Raw genomic sequence first — 14,855 nt, forward strand, 5'->3', positions numbered from 1 at the left:
GAATAAAAAACTATGACAAGCACGGCCTTGTGCCAAGTAATGTTATTACCCAAGAGCACATGGAGACTCTGCTGCTGCTCTGGGTTTTATGGGAGCACTAAGACAAGAGACACTAGCCAAAATGCAAGACTGGAAAGCTCATTATTCCCCTGTGCAAGTCTGATCTGTGGGGTGGGAGACCCTCCAAACAGGCATGGCCTTTGCTTTGCCTTGATCAGAGGCGGCAGGATGCAAACCCTTCACCAGACTTCAAGGCTGCTGCTTGTTTCATCTTGTCACAGAGGAAGAGAGATAAGAAGTTATTAGAACCCCTCAATTATCCCCAGATGAGATGTCTGCTCCTCCCTCCCCGTGAGTTGCTGTCAGGATCAGCAGTGAGGCTGGTGTCTGCTCTGCTGTCAGAGGGACACCCCCATAGGCAGCACGGCCTGCAAGGCATGTGTGGACACGGCCCCATTCAGCACGGCTTCCATCTCAGGTCAAGAGGTCTGAGTTCACCCATAACCAGACCCACCACGACCCAAAACTCCAGCCTGAGACCCTAGGGACAGACCAGAGACCCGAGCACTCATAGCACAGCAGCAGAGCTCCCAGCTCCCACCATCTTTTACTGAAGAAGGTATAAGAAGTGCTGACAAATTTATCAAATATTGCCTATAAAGATGACAACAGCTGGTCAAATTTGGTCCCAAATCTGTTAGCTAAATGCAAAGCGAGTAGAAAATGTATACTAATCAGCTGATCACATTTCAACCACAACATGATTAGCATCTGCTGAAACCACTGCACTGTCTGAGACCTGCTATTTAAACACCAGCAGAACTATCGAGTTCGACAAGCACGTACTCTCCTGAGAACATACTGCTGCAAATGACAGCTAGGAGAAGCTCAAAAGGAAAAATACACTAGAAAATACACCAGACCCAACAATTTTAGAAGCATAAGTGGTTAGGCTGTGGCAAAGAGGAGGGAGAATGACGATGCAAAGAAAAGTCTTAAAGCTTAGATTATTTTAAATCTTCTTCTAAATTTAAAGCCTCCAAAGACTTTTGCAACACCAATTCATAATTTTTCTTTACTTATGAGATTATTAGAGTTGCAAAAATTAAATTATGGAACAAAATATAGGATTAGAATAAGAGCTTGCTAAGTTTTAGCACGTAGCATGTAACAGCAGCTTTTTAACTCATTACATTTGGCAAAAGAAAAAAAAAAATACTGTGAAATGTATTTTTAAATAGCTGCTCCAGGCTAAAGGTCAGGAAGTATTATAGTACTTCCTTGTAAACAAACCTCTTCCTTCATTTGGCTCCTCCATTCCACTTGGAAATATTTTTTTATAAGTCTGTTTGCAAGATAAGACCCGAGCTGCCAGTCCCATGGGTTGACACACAATTAGTGGTCACAGCGACCACCAGATAAACATTTCCATTGGCAGTATTTTGCAAGAATTACCTTTTGATGCCAAAGAGGAGGAGGAAAAAAAAAAGAAAAAAAAAAGAAAAAAAAGAAAGAAAAAAAGAAAAAAAACACACTTTTGGGCACCCATAACTTAGTAGCCAGCATTCTTGCATTCCAGTATTACCACCACAGATTAATTGGCTGGAAGAGGAGCTCTCACAGCTGTTTACAAGATGTCTCAAAAGCAAGATCTATTGCTTTACCCTTTCCATCCTACACATCATTCACCCTGCTGGAAGAAAAAGCATGAAAAACATTACACTGTCAGGTAAAACAGCATGAGGAATGCTAAGAGGTTTTCCTTGGAAAGCTGCTGTCGTGCTAGGATCCAGGTGAAAACCCACCAGCTCTCAGCACCCTGGTGAGGAGGTAACTAGCAGCTCCTTCCCTCTCCCCTCAAGCCCTTGCAAGGGTAAGAGGCACATTTCTACCATGCAAGGGTTGGGGAAGGAAAACCAAGGGAATTCAACTGCTCAGCACCTAATTAACAGGTGCATGATTATGATGAAGTCCTTTCTGCTAGCTCCAGGTGCAAGAAGCCCTTGAAAATTGCCTTTTGCTGGGGAGGACCTAGTGATGACCAAGCCCTGCATCACCCAGGTGTGGGCAATCACACAGCAGTATTAGCAAAAACCAGGTCTTCCCTGGTAGTTTCCTCTTTTTTCCAGGGTGATGGATCTTCCCAGGCATTTTAGTCATGTTGCATGGCACTTATTTAGGAAAAACTGGGGTCTGCTGGGAACAGCCTACGCTAGCAAAGCCACCCGAGGTCACCACTGAGCTCAGAGGTGTCAATACATGTCCTGAGGCTCTGATCTAAAAACCATGCATGTAAACAGCCTGTCACTGCTGTGCTGAGAAACTCAGGCACATTGAGAATGTGCTCAGAAACAGGACTGCAAGACCAAATGCCCATCCCTCCATCCCCACGCATGGCACATACCTTTCACCATCAAGATTATCCACTGCTTTATGGTTTCCTCACAGCCCTAAGCCAACTTGTGACACAACAGTTATGTGTGCTTGGGATATTTTTGCAAGGAGGCAGGATCTTTGCACACACATTGCAGGCATCCTTCCCACTCCCTTAGATGATGAGCAGGGAAATATATTTGCAATTTCTCATAAACTAAGGAGGACCCAATTAGATTACAGGAAGCAGATTTAAGAACAAGCACGGGGAAGAAATTTTTGCCACAGAACACTCCATTAAGCTGGGGAAATCTTTGCCATAGGATGCTGCAGATATCAGAAGTGTGCATGTTCTCTGCAAAGGACAAAATAAACTCAGAGGAGAAATGCATTACGGACAAAGACTCCTCTGGCACCAGGGCATCCTGCAGCCACATTTTGCTAGGAATGGGGAGAGCATCTCGGAGCAAGCTGGCCTTGCATATCCATTTGCACCCATTGCCGGCAGCATCCCACCATGTTCGGCCCATGCACTGCTGCATTTTAGGCAGAGCACTTCAAGCAAGGCACCATGAAGGCTGCAGGGTGACACAAAACCCATTGGATACAGGCAGGTGACTGGGGAAGTGAGCAGTGTTCCTCTATGTAGGATGCCTGATGGGCAGAAGAGCCATTTCTTACTATGGCACAGGACTCATGGGTTGCACACGTAGGAGCCATGTGAAGTGTGGAGGCACCTGCTGCCCTCACCAGCCGCTTAGGGCATGGCACAGCATCAGGGACAGGCTGCAGGGGAAAAGCAGCTTCCTTCCCTTTTGTGTCACAGAAAGCATATATCAACTGACTACAACTTCTAAAATGAACAAAAAACATCCCCAAAATGGTCTGACCATGTACCTCTTTGGAGCACCAAGCACATTTTGGATGGACGAGGAGACACTCTTCACAGGATGTGGCGCTTCCACTCGTGCACAGGTTGAGACCTTCAGTAAAAGAGAAGGACAGTGAATGGGATGGGCTAAAAGGTTATTTATTTTGAAAACAGTGCTCAGGAATTTCTAGCTATATTCTTAACCTTACACTTTTATTTTAAGTTCAAACAGTTTCAGAGAAAAAAAAACCTTCCCAGAGCTTAAAAGGCTGGAGAAGGAATAAGCCTTTCTTCTTCACCTGAAAGGAAGTCTTATTTTCTTTTCCTTCCCCAAGAAAAATAAACAGAATAGAAACTCAGATTGGGATACAGAGAACCTCCAAAATGCAACTCTGATGATTTTTTCCCCTCTTTTCAGTGATCTCTGGTTAACCGAAGAATTCAATTTCTCTTTTTAGTGAAATATTTCTCTGACTTCTGACAGAATGCAATAGCTCTTAGATGGGCCTGGAGTATGAAGACGTCTTTCCAAATGCCCTAAAGAAGGCTGACTTTTACAATTACAACAGGCAGATCTGAATTTTTCCACCTGTACATATCCATCTTAAATTAGCCTTGAAAAAAATATCCACCTTCCCCTTTCATATGATGGTGACTTCCATAATTAACTCATGTTATGGCAAATTACTTAAATTTATTACAGGAGTCATTTCCACAGGATATTCAGGGCAAGCTGGCCAGCTGCATTATCCTGGGGAGCATCCAAGGCTGCCCGGGATGGAACACACTGCTCCATGCTGAAAGCTCTTCCTATGCTGGGATGCCAGCAAAGACACACACCAGGACATGAGCAGATGGACAGCTAGAGATGTTATTCGCTCCTAAATTATTAGCATCAAGTTGCATAGTGAGTATTTTAAAAGTTCCACTGGCAAAAAGCTTTGAGAATATCTACAGTGGAATAACCCAGGTTAAACAGAAGCTAACAGCATCATATTGGCTTGAATGCCCAAGCTTGTTTAATCATGCCTGGAGCCATGAATGTGCCATTCAATACCAGCAATGCCCCAGTTCCACAGCGTGCAGCTATTAACGTCAACTGTCAATAACTAATTAAACACCCTTCCAGCTGAGGATGCAGCACAGAAGCTGCACGCTCCTCACAAAGCGCCTTGGGCTTGAACTCTGAACCTGCTACTTTTTTTCCATTCAAAATGTCAATAAGGGCATTGTCGGGCCTCATGCGACAGTTCATCTGTCTTTCAGACAGTCCTGTCTGCAGATACCACCGCACCACACTACGGCTAGATATAATGCACAGATTGTGTGGAGTTGCCAATGCCTGGGAAAGAATCAGGCAAAACTGCGTCCCGCAGCAAGACCCTTCTGGTGCAGGAGCTTTTGGGAAGTGCTTGCTGTATGTTGCCCAAAAATATCTGAAGGAAAAACTAGCAGGGGTGGTTCTGGTTGCTAGCGTGAGGCTGGGCAGCACCGCGCAGGAAGCAGTGAATCAAGCTGGACAGCTGGATGAAAACTCTCCTGCCCTGGGCTGGGGCGCGAGAAGACAAGTTTTCCTGTCACTCTTTCCAAGTGGTCCCTGTGGCAGGCCCGTGTCAAAGCCCTGCACTAGTGGTTAGCTCTCTAACCCCAAGTGCTTCTCCATTCTCTATGGCTTTTATTCACAGAGGCTTTCATTTGCCTTAAACAAGAGGCTTATTAATTTTAGTTTGCTGATCGTTACTATATATCCCCGTGTTTCCTTCCTCAGTCACATTCTGAAGTTAAACTCCCCTTGCTGGATATTGCAAGAGCTCAGAATATAAGCACACGCTTATAAAGTAAAATGTTAACTCGTTCAGCTGAATTACAATTTGCACAGATGTCAGCTGTGCCTTTCCACGCCTTGCAATAGCGGTGGCTTCCAGCACAGATGAAAGCCCCTCCTCAATGGCCGCTGCCCTTGTAACTGCTTTGCAACACAGCAAGACATATGTTTCACTTCTTCATGTGAAAGCTGGGGGCTGTGGGACATGCAGGAGGGGAGCAAACACAAGCAGCCGCCTTGCTGCAAAAGTAGGAGGAATCACTGGCCACTGCTCTCCAAACCTGGGACAAAACAGGCCTCAAAGAGCCTCACCATTGTTTTTGCAAAGGCAACACTTGGGTTGCTACCCTGGCTATCCAACCAGCTTCACTTGCCCTTCTCTCTGGAAACAGGATAATATTTACCTCCTTTCCTCACTAGTGGATTTTGGAGAGTTCACTCAGGAATGGTAGGACCTGAATGAAACCCAAGGTCTCCCTGTGCCAGGTTGTTTCCTGCGGGCACCGTGACGAAGCCCTCGCAGCGGCCCACGCTCGCGCGGCTGCGCTAGGGCCGCGTTCCAGCGAGTGGCAGCTTTTGAAGTTTCCAAGCATGCTTTTCTTTCCACTCTGGAGTAAAACCAAGACTTCCCCAGCATTGTTGTGAAAACAGGGCTTTGCTAAGCCGCCTGATTTTGTACTGAAACCTGAGCTTTTTAAGCTAGAGTAGAAACACACTGGACTTCCCAGATGAAAGTCTTAAGCCATGCTTGACTCAGAGCAGTCTTTCATGTCAGATCACACTGAATTGAGCAAAGGAAAGTCTTGAGGATCCCTATGTTAATCAAGAGGCTTACAGAATTAGTCACCAGGTAAAACACTCAGTCTGTCTCTTTATTTTGATGTATTTACAAATCAAAAATCCTCCTTTCAACTAAGCTTCACTTAACAAGAATGATTCCTTGCAACATATAGCTGGGATCCTCATGGAGGAAAGTAATCCATCCCTCTTAGATCACTGAGACCCAGACCTTGCACACAGTCCTTGGACTGAAGCTGCAACAGTTTTCCATGCATCCCCTGCCATTGGGAAGCTCCAGTAACCTCTAGACTCTGCAGTCAACTTCATTTTGCACAGCAGCATCCAGCAGGTACAAAAGGCATCTCCAAGGTACATCCTCTCCCTGCAGGGCAGTGCAGGGAGCCCGTGAAACCAAAGGAAGATACTGCATCCACATGGATAGCTAAGGCAGCTAAGGCTAGGGCACAAAGCTAACCGCATAAAGCAAGACAGCAGCTTCTTAGTTACTCATACAGATGCTCCAGGCAATCAGACCTCATTTTAAACCAGTTCTACAAGAAATCATAGATGAAGCAAAGCCTCCTAACACTGAGATGAAAGATGAACATACTGGCTTTCTTAATAAATAAATAAATAAATAAGGTGACATACTTTACTCTTACCTATACTATACCTAGGCCCAACCTAGGTGGTATTTAAAATATATATATATATATATAGCATACACGTATTTTTTATACATAATATGTATCTGCACTTGTTGTAAGAGTTTTAGTAACTTCTTCCCCGGGGCAGCAACACTTCTGGGTCATGCGCTCTGAACACCAGCCCGCCAAACACGGCGGGGAGAAGGGACGCGGCGCCGGGAGCGCCTCTCCAGAGCCCCGGCGGCCGCGGGAGGAGCCGCCCGGAGCGCAGGAACCGCGCGGCGGCCGGAGCGGCGCCGGCGGGACCCGGGGCGGCCCGCGGGGAGCCCCGCGCCGCGGCTCCCCCTGCCCACGGCCCCCGCGCGGAGCGAAGCGCGCGGAGCCGCGCGGGGAGTTTCGGCGCCTTCTTTCCCGCAGGGCGCGCGAGGCGGCGCTACCTGCGCGCGCGGCCCTTACCTCCGCCGGGCGGCAGCAGCGCGGCGAGCAGCAGGCAGGCGGCGGGGGCCCGCAGCCCCCCTCGGCGGGACATGGTGCGGGGGGCGGCCGGGCAGCCCGCGCGCACCGGCCCGGCCCGGCCCGGCGCCTTTTGTGCGGCCGCGGCGGCGGAGGAGGAGGAGGTGGCGGGGGCGGCGCTGCCCCGGCCGGGGGGGGCGCCCGCAGCGCCGCGCTCCGCTCCGCGCCCGCTCCGCGCCCGCTGCGGCCGCCCGGGCCCGCGGGGCGGGACGGGACGGGACGGGGCGGAGCGGGACGGGATGGGACGGGACGGGACGGGCGGCGGTGGGGGGGGCGAGCGGGCCGCCCCTGGCACGGCGCGGTGCGGGGGGGGGGGGCGCGGACACGCGTGGGCGCAGACGCGGGCACGCGCGGGTTCGTGCACACGCGCGCGTGCAGGTGGGTGCAAGTGCAGGCACGTGCAGGCATGCACGGTACACGCGTGCACGCTGCACACACACGCTTGCACATGCAGGATGGGTGCACACACAGGCTCGTGTGCATGAGCACATGCACGGGTAGACACATGCACACATAGACCTGCGTGTGAATGCATGCACACAGGAGTGGATGTGGAGGCACGTACTCGTGCCCACGCAGGTGGGCACTTGCATGCACACACGTGCTTGCACACACACGCATATCACGTGTGCTGCCATGCATTTCTGCACATGCACACACAGGTGCACACGCGCAGGCACATGCAGACCCATGCACACAGGCATGCCTGGGTTTTGCAGGCCTGCTCACACACATAGACACAGAGACACACTCCTGTGTACCTTGGAGCGTGCAATAGTCCCCTGGATGTGCACACACCCCCCCATGTTCACACACACACACCCATGTTCACACACACACCCCCATGCTCACACAGACCCCCATGCTCACACACACCCCTCAGGCTGCCACACGCAGCCCACGCGTGCACAAGCCACACAAACACCCAGCACCTCCTCTTCCCCGGGCTCACAGAGCTTTGCCCTCTCCAGCACTTGCACATGTTTCCCCACGGGTCAGTGGCTGCTTTTCTGTGGCTTTTCCCTGCTTCAGGGATTTTCAGTGCACAAACAAATGGACACCATGTCCATCTGTTAAATAAATCCCCAAGTGAGAGCATCCACACAACCCCACTTGCAACTTTTGCACTGCTGACTATCCCTAGCAGGATGAGACATCAACACCTGAGAGCCACAGAGAAAATAATGGGTTTACAGTTGTGTTGAGGTTGCTGCTTGGGTTTATTTTTGCTTCTTCACCTTCTTTTTTTTTAATCAATGAATCAGGTTTCTGCTAGCTGACTTTTAAGGGAGATTTCTAGTAATAGCTAAAGGCCTGTGACTTGCAAACCTTAATGGCACTTCAACTTAATGCCTAACTAGCTCCAACAATTAGATTTTGCATAAAACACGTGCACGCAATCCAAAGTGGTTGTATTCCTGTTCTCAGAAATAAGATTTTAATTGCAATGCCACTTGCAAAAACTTCCTCCTCTTGCTTGCAATATTTTTCAATATAGTTGTCTCAAACTGTTACTTTTTCCTGTCTCCATACCCCAAGGTTAAATCCAACGACAGGGTCAGATTTAAACAAAGTGACTATTTGTTATCCTTGGAAACACCAGTCTACAGAAGTTGCAACACGTTGACTGCCCTGGCGTGGCTAAATCAGCGTCGCTGCGGGGGTGAGTGCAGGGATGCTGGTCTTACCACAGGAAAAAAGCGGGGGGAAAAGGCTCCACCAGCAACTGATGCAGTACAATAACCAGCTGAAAGGGCTGCTCTAATGAAAACACAGGCCAGGCTTTGGGCATGTATATGTTTGTGTGCACGAGAGCTCTAATCATCCTGAGCGCAGCACTGCTGCCAGGCTACCCGGGCCCGCTGCTCCGCTGGCTCCTGCTCGGCCCTCAGCAGCGAGGAACACGCAGGGATAAAGTGCAGACATACAGAGGTCAAGTGGGAAATGAATAACAGGGAGAAAGGGAAAGCAGACACAGCAGAGAAGGCTGCTTGGTGGGGAAACAAGGCTCCCTTGTGAGAGCTGCTGATGGAGAACAGGGAAAAGGGGATGGAGGAAGGCGGCCAGGAGGGGGTGACTTTCGCCAGGGATTTGCTCCCGGTGCTGAGGAGGCCCCGGCGCTCGTGAGTCATGGGTTATATTTATCTGCTCTGCGGAGGTCAGGCAGGCGCCCACGCTCGCTGCCCGTGCCCTCACGAACGGAGGTGTTAATGCACTCGAGGGCAAGGCAGAGGCTCTCACAGCTGGGCAGTAATGCAGGGCCTGCAGCGAGGTTGTATAAATCCTACACTGTTCCCAGGAGCGAGGGGCCCTGAGCTCCGGATAGCGCTGCTGCTCTCCCTAATGGAGCGAGGGATGGGGTGACAGCGGAGGCCTGGGATGAAGATCACCCCCTGCGTGCCCATCCTCCTTCTCCAGGGATGCCCTTGGCTAAGCAAGGGACTGGGAAGGCGAGCTGTGCGTGCCCCACATGGTCTGAGAGCCCTCAGTTTCCTTCAACAATCTGTATCCCACAGAGGCCCTTGAACTTGTTTTTATTTATCTATTTATTTTTATTTTTTATTGAGTTTGATTGCATCATTCCGCTCAAACAGAAATCAGAAATCCCTGGGGCTGAAATGGCTTGATCTTTGGGCTTGCCCTCTTATCACTTGCATTTTAAAGCTATGGTCAAAGTAAGACTAAGACATGATTAACCCAGTGTATCTGACCCAGAGAGGCACTTAAGGTGAGGTAACTTCAGCTCAGTCCTATGGCTTCCTTGTTATCAGTCGAGACAAATACTTTATCAAGAGATACTTTGGGTGCTTTAAAGATAGGTTTGCACACCTAAACCTTCACATCTCCCAGATGCAAGGCAGGGTGGAGCAGAAACACCTGCGTCATCTCTAGATATCGGGAATGTCACTGACTCCAGGCTTCCATGACTCCTCTCGTTGCCGGACAATGCAATAATGTCCTCACCTCATTACTGGATATGAACTCATTGACTTTGGATCTCAGGCACAGCTTTCTAACACACCAGCAGAAACTTTGAAACAGCCAAAGCTGCCCGTGTCCAGATTTCACACTGAAGTCAGTGGTTTTGGGGGCAAAAACACAGAAATCAGTCTGCCTATGGGCAACGCAGGGACACAGAAGTGACTGCCAGGGCCTCACTGGCTTGGTCCTTCAGATCAAACAGCTCCCCGCAAACCAAGAGAAAAGAGAAATATGAGCCTAGATGTTGAACAATCTGGACTGATTTGTTGTTAAAAAAAAAAAAAGAAGAAGAAAAAAAAAAGGCCAATTTGCTTGGAATTCTGCAGGGAACTGGAGTCAGGCTGGAGGACAGTGGAATGCAATAAAAGGCAAATGAACAAAAGGCAAAATCTGAACCTTGGAGAATGTGTTGTGAACAACTCCTGTATCAAGAAAACTCTCCCCTTCTCGTTCCCATTCCTCTGTGCTGTTTGCTTGTGACTGAAAGTGGAAGCACGAGGAAACTTGGGCACCGTGTGGCTCTGCCTTCCCAGTGGTGCCTCCACTCACAGCGCAGCCACGTTGCGGGGGTTTTTATAGAGATGGAAAAACTTTGTCTCCTTTCTTTTTTCTTTTCTTTTTTTTTCTTTTTTTTTCTCCCCATTAAATCCATGTCAGATGGCACTAATAGGCAGCCAGCACATGCCACAAAAGACAGTAATTAATTTCATTCTTAAACAGTATATGCTGTCCTCCAGCTAATGATGCAGTTCACTTTGTTGCTTCCTGCTGTTATATCTATATATATATATAATATATATGTATATTATATATATATATTATACATTATATATATATATTATATATATATATATATATCTTTACCATCTGAGGACCAAGTTCTTCCCCCAGCTACTCAAGAGCAGCACTATCACAGTCTATCACTAAGAGGAAACATTGCAACTGCTGGGAAACAGAGCATGGCACTCAAAAATCTTCATGTCAAATTTTGTTCCTGTCCTGCGCAAAAACAAAGCAGTGTTCAAAACAAATCTGTTGGTCCTGAAAGCATTCTTTCATTAGTACAAAACCACTTTCCCTCCACTCCTTGCACAAGCAGCTCCCAGCAGGTTTTGCATGCTGTGGATTGGTTGATTCACCATTCACAGATGATGGGTGGTCAGCAGAGCTAGACCTGGTGCTCAGCACATCACTGAAATGGCCATAAGGGAAAAGCCCATTTTCCTTCTCTTTCTGAGGTCCTTATCCGAGGGACACATTGGCCAGAAGCATTTTTCCTGGCACCAGGTCCCCAGGCTGGGATCACACCCTGCTCAGCTGCTCTAACCAGGAGCAGAGCAAGCTCCGGGTGCCTCAACTGCAGCCAGAAAGGTGAATTTGGCCCCGAAGGAGGAGTATGACTGGAATTAGCTCAGGAGAGCCCCTCTTGCTGGATCTCCTGCCTTTGGGATGGGAGAGAAGAAATTGTATCCTAGAGGCTGTTATACTCCGTTGGCACATCTGTCCCTGGGGTTACAAGGAGATGCCTAGGGAGGACATTCCTCCCGCTCCTAAGAGAAGGTGGCACCTAAACGAGTCCCTCTGCAGGCAGCGGCCACGGATTCAGCTGGAACCTGGCGCGCTCCGGCACCGGGAGGGCTCCAGTGTCTCCTTTGGGAAGAGGGCTGCCCCAAGGGCTATTTTCTGCAGGGAGGTTGGCCCTGCCAGGGACAGGCTGGGACACAAGACGGAGTGAAACGCGAGCTGCCCCTGGTCCCTGTTAATGCTTATCCTCAGCTGCACCGCGCTCCTCCAAAGGTTTTCCATGTCTCCTGGCCTCTCCATCAACTGCAAAGCGCCAGCACCATCTTGCGGCCAGAGGCCCGACCGGGCAGCAAAGCGGTGGAGAAGGGTTTGCTGGCCTCGGTGCGTGAAAAAACCTTCCCTTTTAGTGCATGTCTCACTTCTGAAAACCTGGAGCCATTTTGGATAGAAAGAGCCAAGAAAGGCCATTTATTGTGCAGTTGTAGCAGAGGCTTGTCGTAAAATGCAAGTGGGGTGAAAACCCCGAAAAGGTTTTCTTAGCACGTATGTATGTGGGGGAAGCTTCGTTAAATACAGTTAAATATGTCAACAGAGGCAGCGAGTCTTGGCTCTGCTGAAAATCCTGGCAAAATTCCCACAGACAACTACAGTGAAGTGCCAAGTGAACAGAGTGCTCTGGGTGTACAAAATTTGGGCTTGACAAAGAAAAAAAAAAATCGCCTTGAAGCAATGTGGCCTGGGCATCCTAATGCCCTGCACATTTAAAAAAAAAAAAAAAAAAGAACTCAGTTGAAAGTTCGATTTTTAATTAATTTTAATTTTTAAATAATTTAATTTAAATTTTTAATTAAATAATTTTAATTTGTCTTCTTGCTTATTTTTTATGGAAAATAGTTTTTGTCCAGCATAGCATATTCATCTTGCCACAGGTTCTGTTCATACAGAAGTGTCTCTGCGGCCTTTGAAGAGAAAAACAGTTGAGAAAATGAGGAAAATATAAAAAAGGAAGGCTTGCTTTGGAAAGGATAATAACTTACTCTTACACATGTGCAACACAAGCCCTGCATGTTTTATAGACATGATATATCAACCCAGATCCACAAATCCCTCCCCAGGGACCCTAACTCATATTAATTTCAGAACAAGTTAGGCACTGAAATACCTGCCTGTATTTGACCCCCAGTTCCCACTGTTTTCAACCTTCCACTATTGGAGAGGGAATTAAATACTTTGTCACTATAATATTATCTTTAAGTTATTAAACATCCTAAATATAAACCATTAAAAAGAAAAAGAAGAGACCAAAATGTAGGAGTTTCCTGTTAGGACCTCTGTAATACGCTATTGTGTATTTTAGTTAACCTACCACATAAAATGATCATTACGGTGGAGATCAAAGACTTCTTCTGAGAAGTCCAATGCTTTCCGGGTCTCATTTATGCAGCAGACCGTCTCTTCCCAGCTGCACCCAAGTGTTGATGACCAGAAGGGTGGCCGAAGTTCTCTGATGTTTAACCAGACTCATTTCCAAGGGCACGAGCTGAGCAGAAATGACATCCGTCAAGGGTACGGAGGAAGAAGACCCCTTGGTGGCTGCAAGGAGTTGTCACAGAAGACTGGAGAGCTCCCCACTTCCTCCCCTGTCTTCTCCTCACCCCACCAAAGCATGACCAGCATTGCTGCTAATGTCACTGTCGAAAATGGTCTGCAGAAGGGCAAAGTGATACCCAAAGTGGGAAAACAGTTGAGGCAAGTATCTCCTCAAGTTGCTACCAAAAAAAAAAAAAGTGCGGAAAAAAGATCAGATTCTCCTTTCCTCCTTTTCTGGCCCTGCAAGTCCCACCACTTCCCTGAGGAGACCTCCACCAAGGAGGCCCTTTCCCACCACTCAGGCCAGGCTGGGAGGGAGGGGATGGGTGGCCCCGTTGCCTGTGTTTCCCCCAACGTCATCCCACCTCAGTGGCTGCTGCAGGATGGGGACACGGCCCCACACTCGCTCCCAGGAGCTCTTTGTAAGCTGCTGTGCTTCCACCAGGAGGTGCTGCGTTGGTGCCGTACCTTGCTGAGCCGGTAACTTTGCTCTCCCGCAGGAAAGGTGCGGACGAAACTCGGTGAGGTTGGTTTTGGAGGTTGGCATATGAAAGGCAGCACTTTCCAGGCCCAAAGAGAGAGGAACAACTTGGCATTGTTTTCGGAGGTTCCTGTTTGTGAAAACACCTCATTTGTTTTACGAGGCTGTTTTTAGCTAAATCTCCGTCAGGCTGGTGTGCAGCACTTCACCCTTCCTCCTCATGGTTTATGAGCAACCTTTGCATAATTCGGGCAAAGGAGGCACACAGCACACACACATCCCAGGCATGACCCTTCAGGCAGGGCTGGCAGCAGGAAAGGCACTTCAACAAGTTAGCAGGAGAAATGTCCCCTCACACCAGGCCACCCATGGGGCTGCTGCAGGAGTGGCAATAGCACGTGCTGGCTTAGGAGCGCATGTGGCCCTGGGCACTTTTTATAACCCCTTCCTCTTTTATGTCCCACTCTTTTTTTTTTTTTCTGTCCTACTGTAAGAGGCGATGGATCCGTGCCCGTGATTTGCCCCCTCACTCAGGCTTTTCCTCCCTGGAGAAGCCAGGTAAGGACTCTGGACTGAAGGTGCCACTGGGAAACATGAGGGAGGCTCCTTTTCACTCAGGAGGAGCCAAACGCTGCTGGATCCTACCTTCAGGCCATGTTTCCAAAGGAAAAATGCAGCTGTCAGAGCCTGTCCATCGGGCATAGGCAGAGCAGGAGAAGCTGCCAGCAGAGCTGCTCCTTCTGGGGAAGCCAGACAGCTGGGCCAGCCTGGAGACGGAGATGAATTTCAGGAAATTGGGTTTCATCTGGCTACTCTCAGAGTTAAAGGCAACTGAGCACAGACTTTTGTGGCTTATTTTATATGATTTTTTTTGTTTGCTTTACTTTCACCAGTACCTTCTGTGGAGATAGTTACCGAGTGCTTTGAGCCCCAAGGCCGCAGGCGAGCAGTGAAAAGCCGAGTCCCTGGGCGCACACACAGGGAGAGAGTCGCCTTTCCCACCTCGTGTGCCAACCTGCTGGTGACGCCGGTCAGGCACAGGGGTTGTGCACAAGCGGCCTCGTAAAAGAAACCAGCAGCTTTCACCAGCAGGTAAACACAAAATACTTCCTGCTTTTGTTGCGGGAAGGTGCTGCCTTCCACATGCAAGGTTGGACGTTGGGCTACTGTGTGGCAGGGTGTGCGTCACTCGGCTCTGTGCACAGGCGGACAAGACAGCCAAGCACCGCCTGTGCTTCAAGCTATCCCAACACCTCTACACGAGCGTGT

General features: G+C 48.9%; 1 protein-coding gene across 1 annotated transcript in view; it reads right to left on the bottom strand.

Moving 5' to 3' along the window:
- ITGB5 (integrin subunit beta 5) overlaps positions 1 to 7,057 on the bottom strand; it is a 65,579-nt gene extending 58,522 nt beyond the window's left edge. The window contains exons 1-2 of the mRNA XM_088519577.1: positions 6,953 to 7,057; positions 3,271 to 3,356 (exon numbers count right to left, since the gene is read on the bottom strand). Of these exons, the coding sequence (XP_088375703.1) occupies positions 3,271 to 3,356; positions 6,953 to 7,025 (159 nt within the window). The 5' untranslated portion in view covers positions 7,026 to 7,057. The remainder of the gene's footprint in view (positions 1 to 3,270; positions 3,357 to 6,952) is intronic.
- Between the last annotated feature and the right edge of the window lie 7,798 nt (positions 7,058 to 14,855).

This window comes from Tinamus guttatus, unplaced genomic scaffold (assembly GCF_059628265.1).
Source record: "Tinamus guttatus ecotype Peru unplaced genomic scaffold, ASM5962826v1 Tinamus_guttatus_pri_ptg000060l, whole genome shotgun sequence".
Lineage (NCBI taxonomy): Eukaryota > Metazoa > Chordata > Aves > Tinamiformes > Tinamidae > Tinamus > Tinamus guttatus.